This window comes from Chaetomium tenue, assembly GCF_020726465.1.
Source record: "Chaetomium tenue strain MPI-SDFR-AT-0079 chromosome Unknown F5144scaffold_5, whole genome shotgun sequence".
In the NCBI taxonomy this organism is placed as follows: Eukaryota; Fungi; Ascomycota; class Sordariomycetes; order Sordariales; family Chaetomiaceae; genus Chaetomium; species Chaetomium tenue.
The window spans coordinates 959,546-976,625 of NW_027117333.1; the positions used below are offsets into that span (position 1 = coordinate 959,546).

Consider the following 17,080-nt stretch of genomic DNA (forward strand, 5'->3'; position numbering starts at 1 on the left):
ACGGGTAATTCTTACCATTCTAATAAGCTTGCATTAGCTTGCTTCAGAAGACCTGATCTTGAAGCTTGGAAACGAATTCGAAAGCGCGAGTCAGTTGAGGACACACATTGGTGTGAATAAAATAGTCCCCGTCAGTATTCTACCGGCAGTTGTGCAAACACCTCGTCATACATGGCCTGACGATCTCCACTGCATACACAGTAGGCAATTATGTCATGAACAAAAAGAAAGGTTGGCGGAGCAGATTTGGTAAGACTGTCTGAGCTTGTTTGCATGGGTCCCTGTAAACAAGCATCGGCCGGCGCGGACGGCACTGTATGGCACGCAGCGAATTCCAGTCCTGGCGTGGTGTCGGCGGCGCATGCCCCGGGCCACAACGCTGCTGCTGGTGGCCAGGCAGCATAACAATAACTAGCAGAATTGAAGCCTACGGGATGGGATTGCGGCAAAGGTTTCACGGCGGCAGGCCTCCGCAGCCTTGCAGTGGAGGGTAAGGACCGGCTGTCGGTGACAGAAAAGCAAAGAAAATGCTCAAAGTCTCACTAACAGAAGCCGGTCATAATAATAATAAGACGCATCGGCAGCGGCGATCGTGATCGTCCGGCAGGGAATAGCCCTCTTGGGATAAACTATTGCTGCTTGGTACCGGGGCCAGCGCCTGAACGAACTCTGCGCCGCGAACAAGAAAAGCAGATGGAAAACATGGCATCAGCGTCGTGGATGGCATCCAATTCTCGTGTTCCAGGTTTGAGGAACCACTAAAAATAATGCTGCGTGCCACACAATGCTTTCTTCCCCCGGCAGCTCCGCCAAATACGGCCCAGAGTACCCAGGTCCCTCTCGCCAAGCCACGCCAAGCCACGCCCCCCCAAGCAATTTCACCAACTAAACCTAAAACGGCTGACCCTTGCTTGTGCAATGTTTAGCGTTTCTGCCTTCGTCGTTTGGCATCGATTTGAGTGTATTTCAAACTTCGTTGTTTTTCTTTCCCAAAAAACTAAAAATATATTTATACCGTTTGGCTCGAATAGTTCTAAACTAGCTACTCCCGCTAATTGCGACGATGTATTTTGCGTTGAGGATGGACTTTTGGCACCTAAAAGTATTTTGTTAACTCGATTGTCTGGCCTTTTACACTAACAGATCTCGCTTTAAGCTTTCCTTGGCTGTGGCTATGTTGGGGGGTGAGATGGGGGGTGGGTTTATTGATGAGGGACCTGGAGGCATAGCACCCCAAATACGAACCCGGTCTGTGTTGGCTTGGAGATTCCTCGGCACCTCTGGCCAAAAAAAGCCGAACCAAAGGCAAAACAAGAAATTAAGAAAAAAGAAATAAGCCATAAGACACCGAGAAAAAGAGATGGAATAGAGTAAATCGGATAAAAGGAAAAGTAGAAGAGTAAAAATTAACAGAGGAGATATGGTTCTTTGAGAGCCTTTGGATGGTTTTCGTTTCGTTTCTATGGTCGAGGTTTGGTCGGCACTGCAGTTGGAATCCGGCTTTTTTTGTTCACAGGGTGACAATTCAGTTGGCAACCTGGTTGATTGGGACCAGATCCATCCCAGCGCCACTCGGGCCTGGACTCAGCCCGGGTCTTCCGCTCCTGCCATTGGGTGGGACGCCCCGAGCGCATCCATCGGTTGGCCAAGCGCTCGACAGATCGCATCAAAGTCGACCTGGGGCGTCTCCATTCCAACCATCTCCCGATCACCAACTCGCTGCATTGCTTCCAGAGCCATCAGGGCCCCTCGTTTACCACCTGTTTCTTCAGCAACCACACTCGCTTCGTTTGCTTTCCTGAAGTGCAAAACACCCTATCGACACTTTGAAGATACCGCAACGCCCCGGTTTCGTCTGGTGTTCCCATCGTCTTGTTTTTCTCCACACCATTTCGCGCGGGCCTAAATTTTGGTCGGCCTAGTAATAGGGGCTACCCGCGCCAACGCCGTGCCACGCCCGTGTTCCCGCCATTGTTCGCCCAACACCACAGACCAAATTCTCCGGTGTTAGACAAGTTTTTTTTGGGGGGGTCGAACTGTGAGGTCTGGGGGATTGAATAGCTCGGGCACGGTCCGCAATATCGTTTCTGGTCTTCCTCACCAACCCTCAACAAAACTCCCCGCCATGAAGTCTCCTCTATCTGTCGGCCAGTTGGCCGTGGCCCTGCTCTCCTTGACTCCTGCAGTTTCTGCGTTGGCATGGCCAAGATGGCTTCCAGAGCTCGACTCGTTAGTTGTTCGGCAAGATGATGGTTCATCTCAAAGTGGTATGCATCCACCCAACCGCCGCCCTGGTGATGCAATCGCGTACCTAACATACACCTGTCTACAGAAGCGCCTGCTGCCTCGCAGACAGCTTCATCCAGCCCCCCCAAGCAAAACGACGACAATGAAGACTCAAAGACGACATCTTCTCGCGATCCTTCGGAACCGATTCAAACAAACCTCAACACGGGCGGCATCACGCAGACGGGAACCGTGCGGCAAACGGGCAACGCCACGCGCACGCGCGCGCCCAAGAAGACCGAGTTCGACCCCCAGGACCCCGTCGGTGGCGTGGTGATGGTGACGCCCGGGGTATTTGACGGCACCCAGTTGTACAAGATCGGCGACTACGTGACGTGGGGGTGGAACTACACCAACCTGCAGGGCACGCCGACGGCCATCGACGTCTACGTCAAGTGCAGCAAGGTTCCGCAGCCGTGGACGCTCACGCAGAACATGTCGTTCACCGACCCCGGCACCTACACCTGGGACACGGAGAAGTTCCAGAAGAGCAACGTCGCCAACCCGCTGCTGACGGAACAATACACGCTAGTGATCGCCGACGCCGACGGCGGCATCAGCGCCACTCCCGAGCCGGGATACCTCGCACCCTTCTCCCTATTCTACTTTGGGCTATACGAGAAGCAGGACTATCATGACAACAACGACGGATACCAGTGCGCCTCGTGCAGCGGCGCCGGATCCGGCATGGATAACCGCGCGGTGGGTGCCGCAGTTGTTATGAGCGCCGTGACTGTTCTCAGCTTTACCTGGTTTGTTGCCGGCCTGGGAGCGATTTTTTAATTTAGCCTCAGAGGCTGGGGAATGAGGAGCGGTGGGAGAGAGACAGAGAGAGGGAGTGGTTGTGACAGCGGATATGTCTTGTAATGTGTTTTAGGGACGGGATATGACCGAGGTTTCGGTCCCGGTCTTTCCACTATCATGGAGTGAAAAGAGCGGAAAGGGCGTTGGATCGACTACTGTTTGCATTTTATCTGGATATTTTTTTGCCCAGGCCGGGCTCAAAGCTCGGAAACAAAGGGTCGAGAAGGAGAGCATTTGTTGCATGTATTTTCTTATTGACGACACCACTGCATATATATTATTAGGTAGCTTAATGAAGCATCCCTTTTGCATTACATACATGTGTGCCCGCAAGCAAGTTATTTAAACATTATGGTTGTCTTCCAGAGAAGGCAGTTCTACACCATTCGCAATGAGAACCCCCCTCCCCGCTCCTCCCTCTCCCGCCCCGAGAAAATGCCGCTGAAATCCACCGCCCCAAAATCCGCCGCCTGCTGGCCCCGTACGGGCGCATTCGGTGTCTCCCGCCGCCGCCTCCTCTCCTGCCCAGCCTTACTCGGAAAGGTCGGAAACATAGCCTCCTGCTTCGGCTTCGGGTCCTGCGCAAAGTACTCATGCGCCAGCATCTCCTTCGCTGTAGGCCGCTTTTTTGGATCCAGCGTCAACAAACCATTCAACAACCCCACCCCCGCGGCCGTAAGCAGCGGGAACTTGGCGCGCACCCCGGACCCGGTCGTCGCCCTCCCGTTCGCCATCGTCGACGGCAGCCGCAGCGCGCGCGCGTTGGGCAGGCGCCGGAAGCCCGGCCAGGTGTCGTCGGTGGGCGTCCCGCACAGCTCGAAGATCTTGGCCAGCTCGTCCACTTCGTTGCGCCCCTGCAGCAGCGGCTCGCGCGTCAGCAGCTCGCCGAAGATGCACCCCACGCTCCACATGTCCACGGCGCCGCCGTAGCGTACCGCGCCGAGGAGCAGCTCGGGCGCCCGGTACCACAGCGTGACGACGAGTTGGGTGAGTTTGGGCGCCGGGTCGCCCACGTACCGCGCCATGCCGAAGTCGGCGATCTTGAGCTGCCCGCGGTTGTTGAGGAGGAGGTTGGAGGTTTTGAGGTCGCGGTGGAGGATCCAGTTGTCGTGAAGGTAGGCTACGCCCGAGGCGAGTTGTTTGAGGAGGGTTTTAACTTCGGATGCGAGGAATGGCTCGGGCATGTCTTCGAGGATGGATTTGAGGTCGTGTTCGAGGAATTCGAGGACGAGGAATATGTTGGAGAAAGATTTGCTCGTGTCATCCCCTACGACTACCTCCCGCAGTTGGACCACATTCCGGTGGTCGCAGTCTTTTAGAATCTGGATCTCGCGCAGCCCCGTGATGGGAAGCCCCCCGCGGTCTCTGGGGTCTATCTTCAGCTTCTTGAGTGCCACCACTTTGCCTGTCGCGACCTCCTTAGCCCGCGACACCCAGCCGTAGGCGCCCTCCTCGATGTCGTTGAGTTTGTCGTAATTCTCGACGCTGCGGGACTTGGCAAACGCGCCGCCATAGAAGCGCCACAGTTTCGGCGCGTCGTTGCTCTCGTTAGATGGCGCGGTGGCTTGCGCCGCTTCGCGCGCTGGGGATATCCTTCGCCGTTTCGCTGGAGGCCCGTTGGTGCCGTCGCCTTCTTGTTGCGCTGCGGCCGCGGAAGCTTCCCTCGCTTGCTTCGCAGCCTCGAGCTTGCGTGCCTTCGCCACCTTCAATCGTCTCTTTTCCTCCTTCTCCTTCTTCAGCTGTGCTTCGAGTGCTGCATCCGCCTCATCATCTGCCCATCTGGATTTTGTCTTGCTCGACATGGCGCCAAAAGTTAATCGTAAAGCTTAGCGGTAAAGGTTGGCGCGTGTAACTAGGTTGTTTTGCGAATTCGGAAGGCTTATGACAATGTTGGTGTTTGCAAACAGAGGATGTACGCGTGATACACTCAGGCACGTGGAATTTGAACTGGCGCTCCACGGCCAATTGGCCCAGCGGCGGCACGGGATGCCAGCGGCAGCACGGGATGCAGCAATGTCGTCATAGCGGCCGCGGTGCATGTGACTTTCCCATACACAACCCCAACCCTGGCATCCGCGCCTCTTTTTTTCTTGTGCGAAACGCTCTCGCACTTCCCCCAGCATGTGGCACACTGCCAGCCCCTAACCCTAACTCCAATTCGTGGCCGACTTTAATAACATTCTCGAAAGAATCAAGTATAACTATTAGGTGTAGTATTATTGAATTGATGTAAATGTGATAGATTTAACTGCGTTTGATTGAACTGATGTATCTGGCTGAGGGAAGAGTGGTGAATAGGCAGGGTTGGGGTTATGTGTGGGGGAGGTCACGTGTAGTCTGGAGGAAAAAGTATGGCTCTGAAAAGAAAACATGTGTGTAACTATCTCAAGTGTCGGATGCACCAATCGTTCCCAACAAGCCTTCGAGTTGGTCAGTGCTCAATCTACCCAGACAGAGACGCCATCTTCAAAAATAACTAGGTAGTTAGAATACCTAAACAAACTGTCAAAAGTGCATTTCTGTGATTACAAAAGTACATAAGATAGCCCAGAGGCAAAAGGGAATGACCGACCCAGGGATCGAACCTGGCACCTTCTCGGTGGAATTACTTCCAGTTAATTCAACTTTGTGAACGAGACGTGATAACCACTACACCAGTCGGCCTTCAATGACAAACTTACTCGGATTCAGGGGCTATCGCGGGGTCCTCGACAGTGTCTTGGCAACCTAGAATTTGTCCCAAGTTCGACATCTCGCGTCCCTAGTTGCTTTGGAAGTGTCAAATCAGTCACGATGCCTTTTAAAAATGAGGCCTTCTTTGTTTCAGGACAAAGACTACCATTGTTTCTACTATACAACCTCCATCAGTTCCTGTCATCTCAGGTTTGTTTGAGGACTCGAGACGGGTGAATTTGGGAACTATGCGGTGAATGGAGGGGCATCCCAGCGAGCGCCAATCACCGAACCAGGAACAGGGAGTGAACGGACCAAGCGCTCAGGAGGAGTGGGCACAGCCTCGCCAAGCAGACCCATCCTGGAATGGAGTGACCCTCCCGAGCTCCCCTAAACTTCTTTGACATGCAGGATAACCTAAGCCGACATTGCCAACTATCTCTCTTTCGCAAACCTGTAGACACACCCAACACTTCTCCTAATCGGTCTTCTTTAACTCCTCGATCCAATGGCCGGCCGATTTGTCCGCGCGTCGAAATACCGTAGGCATCCTCAGGTCCTGCTCGCGTGCTCTGCTGCGTTGCTGCTGTTACCCCGAGATGGCGGCCTTGCATGCGACAGCTACTGACCGACCCTTTGACCAGGACACATCTTTGGGAAGCCCACCAAGAAAGACATCTGCTATGACAACCTCCACATTAGTCGCAATGCCTGGGATACCAACCTCGTGAAGGTACTTACTGGCCACATCCTCCACCGATCTGCCCCGCATTCTCGCATCTCGAACTAGCAACTGACCGTCGGGCTGCACTCTAGGTCAACCCCGAATACCTTTCCGTCAATTGGGAATCTAGCGGAGGCGGTGCTTTTGCTGTCATCCCCCTGAGCGAGCGCGGCAAAGCCCCCGACCAAATACCCCTCTTCCGAGGCCACACTGCTGCTGTGCTGGACACAGACTGGTGCGTCGCAGGGATCCGATCCCGGTCGCTGTTCTTCAAAGGGGTCCTTTGGTTGACTGTCTTTTAGGAACCCCCACAACGACCGCATTATCGCTTCAGCGTCCGATGATGGCAAGGTCTTCATCTGGGAGGTGCCGCAGGGTTTCACTCTGCTCACCGACGCCGAGGAGATCACTGATGTATCGCCTGTTAGCAAGCTGACCGGCCACTCGAGGTGCGATTCGTACCGGTCTCAAGCACGTCTGGGTTATCCTACTCACTGCCTTCTAGGAAGGTCGGCCATGTCCTTTTCAACCCCGCCGCCGAGAACATCCTCGCTTCCTCATCTGGCGACATGAGCATCAAACTGTGGGATGTTACCACTGGGCAAGCCGCCATTAACCTCAAGCACCCCGATATGGTGCAAAGTCTGTCTTGGAGTGCCAATGGCGCCATGTTGGTGACCACCTCGAGAGACAAGAAGTTGCGAGTGTGGGATGTGCGCCAGGAGAAGACAGTCCACGAATATGCGGGTCATGAGGGTGCCAAAAACAGCCGCGCAGTGTGGCTCGGCGAGCACAACCGCATTGCCACCACTGGCTTTTCCAGAATGAGCGAGCGCCAAATCGGTCTGTGGGAGCCCGGCCGCAAAGACCCCATTGGCGGCTTCACCTCGCTCGATTCTATCTCTGGTGTCTGCATGCCTTTCTGGGGTAAGCCAGCACCGCCCTTTGAGTTGCGGAACGACGCCTAACAACCCTTTTTTGTAGACGACGGATCCAACTGTCTTTATCTCGCCGGCAAAGGGTAAGCTAATCTCTGCAGCCCTTACATAATCAAGACATGCTCACCTTCTTAGCGACGGCAACATTCGCTACTTCGAATACGAGAACGACAAATTCGAGTTCCTGTCCGAATACAAGTCGGCGGACCCGCAGCGCGGAATTGCCTTCGTGCCTCGCCGCGGCATCAACGTCCACGAGAACGAGGTTATGCGCGCCTACAAGACCGTCAACGACTCATACGTTGAGCCCATCTCATTTACCGTACCCCGCCGTGCCGAGACCTTCCAGTCCGATATTTTCCCTCCCGCCACCGGTGTCAAAGCTGCCATGTCCGCCAAAGAGTGGTTTGACGGCAAAACCGCCGTCTCGCCCAAGATTGATCTCGAGAGCATCTACGACGGTAACGCGCCGGTCGAAGTTGCGGCCGACTACAAGCCGCCCGCAGCCGCGCCCGCTCCCGCCCCGGCACCTGCCGTAGCCCCGAAGAAGGAGCCCGAGCCGGCTCCGGCTGCGACTCGCGCCCCCGCCACCATGGCCGACCAGAAGGTCTCCATGTCGGCCATGGCGAACAAGTTCCAGGACAACGAGGAGGAAGAGGAGGCGGACGACGGCGCCGAAACGTCGAGCTTTGAGGAGATTGGGCGTCCCGCGCCTCGCGCCACCATTCCCGTCCGATCTGCCGCCCCCGTTGCCACCGCCGTACCGCCTGTTCAAGCGAAGCCTGCATCGCCGGTCAAGTCAACGCAGGTATCGCCTGCCTCTGTCTCCCGTGCTCCCCCTGCGGCCTCTTCCACGGCAGCCGCTCCCCCGAGCCCGGCTGTCGAGGCATCGCTGGGCGAGATCAAGCAGCTCATTGAGCAGCAGGGCAAGGTTATCACAGAGCAGAGTGAAAAGATCACTACCCAGACCCAGATCATCACCCGCCTTGCCTCGGAGGTTGAGACGCTCAAGAAGAGAGTCGGCTCCGGCTCGCAGGACCAGAGCGAGCGGATCCGGCAGCTAGAGCTGGAGCTGGAGGCTGCTCGATCTTGAGTTTAGAGGGACAGAATGGCTGGGTGAGTGGGATGATCTCGCTACGATGATGTTTATGAGCAATGGGTGGGTGTTTGAGCCCTCGGTATATCATGATAGGACGGACTGGTCGGAAAATGCGCGTTGGCTTTTTTCCTGGACAGGCAGCCAAACAAATACCCAAATGTATACTCCCAGCGTGGTCAACGGTCTATGATATCCTCCGTGAGCTGCTTCGTGTGTGTTATTATTGTGTGTTGCTGTGGGATGTTTATTTTTGCTTGGTGCTGTTTGCCTACTTGGTGTCGGGATGCATACCGGGCATAAACCCGTAAGGGTCTTGACGGAACCGGCGGTTGAGAGTACTTGGAGGCTGAAAGGTTGAATGGCTGGAAGACGCCCAGCGTTACCGCATCGATGAGCAGTACCATGTAGCTCAGTGGGGGAGAAGAAGGAGCAGAAGAGAAGAAGATTATAACAATACATCCATCTAATAGGTCTTACAAACAAATAAACCAGCTCGCCCTTCCCTTTTCTCTCTCAATAACATCCCAAATCATCCCCTCCCCGGATGCTAGACACCAGTTAAAGAAACCCCAACGGAGAACGTCGTACATATAACCTATACAATACACACCCTCACATCCCCTTCTCCTCCTCACGAGAACCCGCATAAACCCCCGTATCCCACACCACCAACCTCCCGCTCCGCCGCCAGTCCTCATTAAACGCCCCATTCCACGCCGACCACACCTTCGTCAGCTTGACACCCATTCCACCACCGGGCGCATCCGCCCCCTCAAAAAACCGCCTCAGCACCGGCTCGATCCCCTCAAACCCCACAATATACCGCGGCACCTCCCCACCCCGCCTCCCCCGCCCATCCCCACCACCAGCGCCGTCACCGTCGAGAGAAAGAAGAGGCCAAACCTCCCGCCCCAAAAACCCCACCCCATACCCCCCATCCCCATCCCCATCCCCATCCCCATCACCACCGCCCTCAACCCCCTCACGATAATAAAACCGATCCGCCTCATCCAGATAGGTCTCGCGCTCCGTCGTACCAGGCGCGGTGTGCAGGGGTGGCTCACAGGTGAGGGCGCGGGCACGCAGGGCGGGGTAGACGAGGTGGGAGCGCCAGGGGGTGGTGTGGCAGGGGGTGAGGAAGAGGGCGAATAGTTCTTTTGTTTCTTTTTCGGGTTGGTTTGTGGGGGGGGTGGTGGTTGCGGGGGTGGTTGTGGGGGTTTGGTGGTAGTGGTGGTGGTGGTGGTCGGGGGTGAGGTCCAGGGCGTCGGGGTGGATGCGTTCGAAGTCGGTGCGGAGGAAGGTGAGGACGGAGAGGGGGGCGGGTTGGTGGAAGAGGGTGAGGTAGCCGGCGAGGAGGAGGTTGAAGGAGAGGAGGTTGGTGAGGGTGAGTTTGTGGCGGAGGGTGACGGGGGTTGGTTCGGGGGTGGGTGATGAGGTGCCGGAGGTAGGTTTGGTGAAAAAGGAGGTGATGTAGGGCGCGGCGAGTATGTGTAGGATCGGCAGGAGAGGGTAGATGAAGCGGACTTCTTTGTGGGAGATGAGGGACAGGACCATGATCATGGTTAGGGCAGCGGTATTCAGAGTGCCGAGGATGCCGGCTTGAAGAACGGTTGCGCTCTTGGATGAAGAAGTTGCCTTGTGGATCCCGACAAGCGTGAAGGGGAGGAATGTGGTGGTGAGCAGCGGGACTCCCTGGGAGAGATAGTAGTGCCAGGGCATCTGGCCGTAAAAGACGGCGAGTGATTGCGAGATGTTGAAGTAGAGCCAGTTGTATGGCGGGAAAGTCCAAAAGCCAAAGTACAGGCGGTCAGAAACAAGGGAGACGGCCAATACCGCCGTGCCGCAGATGGCGATCTCACGGAAGAGCCCCAGCAGGGCCGATGTCTGCATAGGTGACTGTCCGGCGAAGACCAGCCGCGCCAAAGAAACGCCTAGGACAGCAAGCCATATCAGAAGATTGGTCGGCCGTAGCAACACGGCGATGGCTGCGAGTACAAGCGAGATACGCAGGCTTCCGCGTTGTCAGCCGAGTTCGTGCTATAAGTTCAGTGAGAACCTACCTCGTCACCCTCCCCTTCTCCTGTAAGGGTGCTTGCGCCTTCTTGCCCACTTTTGAGTCCCCGAGGACTTCCCGGGGCCAGTAACACAGAGCGGCGATAGTCAAGGTTGTCTCTAGGGAGTTGGAGAAGGTCCTCGTGGAGCAGTACCACTGCCAGGGGCTGAGGACTGACATCCATAGCTAGAGGAGTTAGTGGTGGATGTCAATGCAGGGCAGACAAAAACTAACCGCCGCCCACGGGGCATTGCTCCCTCTGCCGTAGATGTCCATGGCTAGCTTCCACGTGTAAAAGTCACCCAAGGCAGCAAACACGGCCTGCAGTGCCCCGGGTAGGGCCACAAGGATGAAGGCTATGAATGGCGGGAACAGGTGCAGAAAGCTCATGACAGCCTCTACAGCCTTGTACGCCAGGCCAAAAATGGCCGGGTGTAGTGACGACCTGAGCTGGTATTGCCATTCCTACATTTACGTGGACTGTCAGAATACATAGCAACACATGACCAACACATAAACTTGCAACTTGAAGGTGTGAGAGAGGTGTAAGAGGGTGTAAGAGAGAAGGTGTAATGTACCCAGGTCATCCAGGCACCGCTGTCGGTCCCAAACGCAATGCTCCATGCCGGTTCGAGTGCTTGGAAATATTCATCTGGTTGGAAGAAGGTGCGCACGCAGAGAGCGTTGATGAAACGAAAAAGTAACAGCAAACTGAGAACATCGCCGACTTGTGCTGCTGCCACTTGAGCGTGTACTTGTTTTGATTCGTTCGATTTGTTCGATTTAGGGGTTGAGTCTTCTTTTTCGCGAAAGTTACCGACGGAACCCGCCTTGTGCCGTTCCCGCAACCCTTCGGCAGCGGGTTTGGATCCCACTGGCATGGTGTGTTATTTTTTGTACTTGCAGGTTGCAGGTTGCTGTTGTGAGCCAAGGGGCTGCTCATACGTAACGTAAATGTTAACAACAACCCGGGCTTGGCAACAACGTGAACCTGAGCTTGGCTGCCCGGCTCTGCCAGTGTCTGCAAGGTGCCACCAGGTGCCAGAGTGAGTTAAAGTGAGATTCCCTGATTGGATTGGCCGTTGCCATCTCACCCCTGCTGGGTAATCACCTGAGCGCGGTTGGCCAGTCGGCGCTGTGGCCCCTGCACCACCGCCCCGGGACCGAACCTGGAAACTCCACCGCCTTCGCTCCGCTCCGGATCGCTTCGAGAATCTGACCTCCAAGACTCACCACGGACCGGTAGGGTCGGCATGATTGGATAAAGGACATATCGTCCGTCTATCGTTGTCCCAAGACCTGCCAACGGAATGCGATGCCAACGCGGCAAAGACCGGGGCCTCGGAGTTCCCCTTGTCATGGCATTGGCGGATTGGGCGACTCCTTCCACAATCGACGGTTGGGGCCGCTCGCTCTGTGTCGGCACACCAGGATCTCCAGGGATCTTTGGGCCCACGTGAGGGGTCACTGCCGTCATGTTGTCCATGACGCCGCTTCCACTTGCACTTAGGAGTATAGTGGCGTTTCACACAATCCACAGGGAAACATTTCTGTCTGCATCTGGAGACCGACGTTGGGGCGATATGTGCCTACATAATCTCTGCTGTTCTCCCACCTCATAGGCTGGCCATGTTTTCTCTTTTTCTACCCAATTGACCATATTTCACACACAGTTTTTTACCAATTGTTCTAGCTACTTGATACCCCCACAGTGATTTACGATCCGAAACCGTCTAGCTGGGTACCGCAGACAAGCTTCTTTGATCTCTTTTATCAGTGGAGCCCGTACATCATCTCGCTGCCCCTCCATCGTCATCCCTTGGAGACTACCTCACTCCCGAAAAAACAAACACAGCAACACCGTAACAATGGCACCCCACGCAGACAAGGACATCTCCGTTCCTGGAAGCGACATTGCGCCGTCCAAGGGCCGCTACCACGCGGCGTCGACCAAGAGCGCCATTGCTGCCGAGAACGAGTTCGCCGCCCACAACTACCACCCACTCCCCGTCGTGTTCGCTCGTGCCCAGGGGGTCCACGTCTGGGACCCGGAGGGCAAGCACTACCTCGACTTCCTCTCGGCTTACAGTGCCGTCAACCAAGGCCACTGCCACCCGGAGCTGATCAAGGCCCTCACCGAGCAGGCCGGCCGCCTGACGCTGAGCTCGCGCGCGTTCCACAACGATGTGTTCCCTGTATGGGCCCAGAAGGTCCGCCAGCTATTCGGCTTCGACATGGTGCTGCCCATGAACACGGGCGCCGAGGCCGTCGAGACGGCTATCAAGATCGCCCGCAAGTGGGCTTACAAGGTGAAGGGCGTGGCGCCAGGCAAGGCGCTCATTTTCAGCGCGAGTGACAACTTCCACGGGCGGACTGTAAGCGACCCATTCCCCCCTCTGCCTTACCCAAATCGCACAACACCAAAAACACCATCTAACACGTGCCGCAGATGACGGCCGTCTCGCTCTCCCTCGACCCCGAATCCCGCGACAACTACGGTCCCTACCTGCCCAACGTGGGCGCCACCAACCCCACCACGGGCCAGCCGATCCGGTACAACAGCATCCCCGACCTCGAAGCCGTGCTGGAGGCGCACGGGCGCGACACGGCGGCCTTCATCGTGGAGCCGATCCAGGGCGAGGCGGGGGTGGTGGTGCCGGACGACGACTACCTGGCGCGGGCGCAGGCGCTGTGCCGCAAGCACAACGTGCTGCTGGTGTGCGACGAGATCCAGACGGGCATCGCCCGCACCGGCCGCATGCTGTGCTCCGAGTGGTCCGGCATCAAGCCCGACATGGTCACCCTCGGCAAGGCCATCTCGGGCGGCATGTACCCCGTCAGCTGCGTGCTCGCCGACGCCGCCGTCATGGGCGTCGTCGAGCCCGGCACCCACGGCTCGACCTACGGCGGCAACCCGCTCGGCTGCGCCGTGTCCATCCGCGCCCTCGAGCTGGTCGAGGAGGAGGGCCTGGTAGAGAAGGCGGAACGTCTGGGGCGCGTGTTCCGGGAGGGTGTTAAGGCTTTCCAGTCGCCCCTCGTGCAGGTTGTCAGGGGTAAGGGGTTACTGAATGCGGTTGTCATTGACGAGAGCAAGGCGGATGGGCGGTCGGCGTGGGAGTTGTGCTTGTTGTTGAAGGAGAAGGGTGTTTTGGTGAGTCCCACCCCTTACGATCCCTCTTCAAAGGGGGTCTGGAAAACAGAAATCACTGACTTACGGGATAGGCTAAACCTACACACGGCAACATCATCCGGTTTGCGCCGCCTTTGGTCATCACCGAGGAGGAACTCCGTGGGGCCATTAAGATCATTGGCGAGGCGTTGAAGGAGCTTCCAACAACCACGATCAGCGAGGGTCATTAAGGGGGTTGGTCATTCAGAGAGGTGGGCGGATTGCATATTGCATATTTTGCATCGTGGCCGCTGGCCGCTGGCTGCTGGCCGTCTCTGGCGCATCTCATTTGATACCACATCCGGATTGTATTTGGCATTGCATTGGGATGAGGCTGGACCTGAGTTAGATCCGGGTTGGATCGGACCGGACCGGATCGGATTGGATTAGATCCAGATGTAGACCTCAACGTTAGGGCGCCGTCCAGGCTGCCCAGCTCCTCCGTCCTGCTCGCAAGAACAGAACGAACACAAATGAAAAGAAATACCAAGACCAAGATTAAGCAAGACCATCTCGGATCCCGCCCTCAGGTGAAAACCACCCCGCGGAACCCGGGACCTAATTGTAACCGTGGTTGCAGCAGCAATCAGCATGCATCACCGGCAGACATCTCATCTCACCCACCTCCCGGATCCGAGCCGTCCTCACACTGCGAAGCCGGACCGTCCGTCCTCAACCGCCCACACCCACACCCGCAGCAAGGCAAGGCGAGCAGGCAGGCAAAGCAAGGCGACACAGCGCGGTACAACACACGCAACGCAACGCGACACGGCCGCGCATGTGACGTGCTGGTGACGTGCTTTTCTTTCCTTGCGTGCTGGCGAGCCAGCCATAAACTACCTACCTACATCTATATATTATACATACATGTACATACAGTACCATACTCCGCGGAACACGCAGCGGTCCATCACAGGCGGGTCGGGATGATATGATGCAGGCAAGCAGGCAGGCGAGCGGGCCGGGGTGGTGTGCAGGATGCGCCGCCGCCGTGCGCGCCCACCTGCCTTGACTTGACTTGACTTGACTTGACTTGATAGCCGTTACTTATATCCGTGGGTCGGTCGGCTGGTATTTTTGTATGGGGGGGGTTGGATTGGATAGGTAGGTTGAGAGAGATGGATGGTTGGGTTATCAGGGTTGATTGTGACGGTGAGAGATAGATAGGGGTTGCAAGCGGAAGCAGAGTGGGAGACAGGCAAGGCAGGCAATGCAGAGGAAAACGGTAGTTATCAATCAATCCTTAGGTGTGCGCGGGAAACGGTTTACGCGGTGGGATTTTGAGTTATCAAGGTGCATATCTGACCCCGAATTGGCAGGTCTGTCCGGTAACGGCTCGTGTAAGTCGCAGCAGAGAGGACGGAAAAGGGTGGGCAAGCAGGCAAGCAGGCAGACAGACAACGCACAGCGTGGGATCTGGGATCCGTGAACAACGGGCGAGTCATTGTCCAATATGTGCGCAGAACTCACCTTTTCTTTTTTGTCATTTCCCCTCTCTCGGCGATGGTTGCCTTCTAGGCTCCCCATCAGTTACCACACCCGCCATCCGTGGAGAACGGTTCCGGGGTGGCTAAATGCTGCCGGCCGGAACCTGCCATTTGGAGAGGTCCCCCGACTGGAGAAAACCCCACGTGGCTTAACCTGTAACAGCAGACGCATGGACAACAGAAGTGTACATATCGTTAGTCTCGTTGATGGAGGTTGGGTGGGGCGTGGTGAGTGGATTGGACGGGGACGGCTCCGCCGAAGGTTGCAGTGAGAGTTCAACCAACTAAGTGTCTTAATGCATTTCTCAGTGGGGCGGGTGAACGACCTCGAGATGTGCGAGATTGGGATTCGAGGCCTCTGAATCGAGGGACTGGACCCTGGATTTCGAATAGCACGGTGACACATCTTGCTTCCGATCTGTGATGCGCGCTGACATGCTGTGTGACATGCCGCGAGGTGTGCTGGTGTGCTCGAGGGCAGATGACCACAAGCAGCTGTTTGTCGTCCCTTTTGCCGATTGAGAAGCCAATTGTCCACTGATATGCCCCAATGGACTGTGGCCGAGGATAAGTGGTGTCTTGCGCGGCAACGGATGGTGTGGATGGTGTGCACACACTCTCCCTCGCTCACACATAACGCGTCCGGGACGTGGCAGTCTCGTTTTCCTGCTCTCGGTGCCCTCTCCCGGCCCTTGGCAACGGGGTCTACGCTGCCGTGTCACCGCGGGGGACTCGGTGTGAGTGGTTGACCTGTTTGTCACCCCCTTCCTTTTTGGGACATTCCGTTGGTAAAGTGATCCGAGCAAGGCTGCCCTGCCTCCTGGCTGCTTTCCTTGACCCAAAGGGCGTGGGAGCCAGCGCGGGGGCAAGTGAGCCAAGCAGACTGCCAAACTGCCAGACTGCCAGACCGGGAGCCTGGACGGCAATCGGAAGACCAATGACAGCACTTTTGGCTCTTTCGAGAACGCCATGGCAGCCTCGTGCAGCCCGCCAGCGTTCGGACAAAGACAAACGCGGGTTTCGATAGTTATCCCGTCGATGAGTCTGGTGACCACAGTGCTCCTGGCTATCCGGCAACAAAAGGCACGCTAGAAGGCCCATGTTTCGACGTGGCAGCCTCTTGCAAGCATCGTACCGCAGCTCGGTTCCAGGCCCCAGACAACCAGGAGGGTTTCCCCGGAATGATGGGATCGGGTCCTTGTCGGGGCGGCGGGTTTGGTTGGTGCTTGGCGCTGGATCTGAGATGTGCATCGAATTGACCGCCAGGATAGGACGCCGTTTGAGTAACGTGAAAATGTACCTGGGCAGTTAATAGGACTTGTGGGTGAACCTGGGCCTGGAATTGAGCGAAAGAAATCCGACAGTTTGACGGCTACATTGAGGCCCGCATGTCAAATCCGCCTGGCCGCCTTTTGCATGCATTGACATGTTGGAACAGCAAGCCAGGAACTGCTACTCGGAACTGTTAAAAACTGCCAGTGATAGGCGGCAACAAACCAGGCAGAACAGGCAGATCAGCCGATAAGGCAAAGGGGATCCATCCCTAGGTCGGCCTAACACCGGGAGCGAGCAGCCTCGCTATCAATGCAAGGAGCGAGATCCGGCTGGCCGCACTTTCCTAGTCTGCCAGTCTGCGTCTCTCTGCCTTCCCTCTCCGTAACAAAAACAGAAAACAAACGCTGGGAACCCGGGAACGCTGTTCCTGCTGAGATGGGAACCATTCATTCACAAAAACCGGAAACTGTGTGGGCCCGGCCGTGTTGCAGCTTGTTCCTGAGACCAGCAGTGACCGACCAGCCGCAGTGACGGCGTGGTTCGGCTTGGCTCACCTGACCACATCCCATGCT

The 17,080-nt window shown here is 56.4% G+C and overlaps 5 protein-coding genes and 1 non-coding gene across 6 annotated transcripts; 3 read left to right on the forward strand and 3 right to left on the reverse strand.

Annotated features, from left to right (window-relative positions):
* Positions 1–1,914: 1,914 nt before the first annotated feature.
* F5144DRAFT_279928 (uncharacterized protein) lies at positions 1,915–3,268 on the forward strand. Its single transcript, XM_066783696.1, has 3 exons — positions 1,915–2,011; positions 2,111–2,267; positions 2,333–3,268. The coding sequence occupies exons 2-3, from the start codon at positions 2,126–2,128 to the stop codon at positions 3,067–3,069; spliced, it is 879 nt and encodes a 292-aa protein (XP_066641022.1). The 5' UTR covers positions 1,915–2,011; positions 2,111–2,125; the 3' UTR covers positions 3,070–3,268.
* On the reverse strand, positions 3,269–5,057 carry F5144DRAFT_279683 (kinase-like domain-containing protein). Its single transcript, XM_066783693.1, has one exon. The coding sequence runs from the start codon at positions 4,890–4,892 to the stop codon at positions 3,468–3,470; it is 1,425 nt and encodes a 474-aa protein (XP_066641023.1). The 5' UTR covers positions 4,893–5,057; the 3' UTR covers positions 3,269–3,467.
* A 597-nt stretch (positions 5,058–5,654) lies between these two features.
* Positions 5,655–5,754, reverse strand: F5144DRAFT_t142. Its single transcript has one exon. It is a non-coding gene; the product is annotated as a tRNA-Val (tRNA).
* A 400-nt stretch (positions 5,755–6,154) lies between these two features.
* On the forward strand, positions 6,155–8,979 carry F5144DRAFT_576451 (uncharacterized protein). The gene is made up of 7 exons (XM_066789132.1): positions 6,155–6,305; positions 6,408–6,496; positions 6,580–6,722; positions 6,790–6,936; positions 6,993–7,414; positions 7,472–7,508; positions 7,561–8,979. Exons 1-7 carry the CDS (start codon positions 6,272–6,274, stop codon positions 8,516–8,518), a joined length of 1,830 nt encoding a protein of 609 aa, XP_066641024.1. The 5' UTR covers positions 6,155–6,271; the 3' UTR covers positions 8,519–8,979.
* Positions 8,980–11,752, reverse strand: F5144DRAFT_621777 (Alg9-like mannosyltransferase family-domain-containing protein). Its single transcript, XM_066792079.1, has 5 exons — positions 11,156–11,752; positions 10,812–11,042; positions 10,585–10,763; positions 9,388–10,535; positions 8,980–9,355 (listed from the first exon to the last, which is right to left on the reverse strand). The coding sequence occupies exons 1-5, from the start codon at positions 11,456–11,458 to the stop codon at positions 9,330–9,332; spliced, it is 1,887 nt and encodes a 628-aa protein (XP_066641025.1). The 5' UTR covers positions 11,459–11,752; the 3' UTR covers positions 8,980–9,329.
* A 135-nt stretch (positions 11,753–11,887) lies between these two features.
* Positions 11,888–14,275, forward strand: F5144DRAFT_621778 (pyridoxal phosphate-dependent transferase; the record flags this gene model as incomplete). Its single annotated transcript, XM_066792080.1, has 4 exons — positions 11,888–12,033; positions 12,535–12,952; positions 13,027–13,728; positions 13,800–14,275. 4 exons carry the CDS (start codon positions 11,888–11,890, stop codon positions 13,935–13,937), a joined length of 1,404 nt encoding a protein of 467 aa, XP_066641026.1. The 3' UTR covers positions 13,938–14,275.
* Between the last annotated feature and the right edge of the window lie 2,805 nt (positions 14,276–17,080).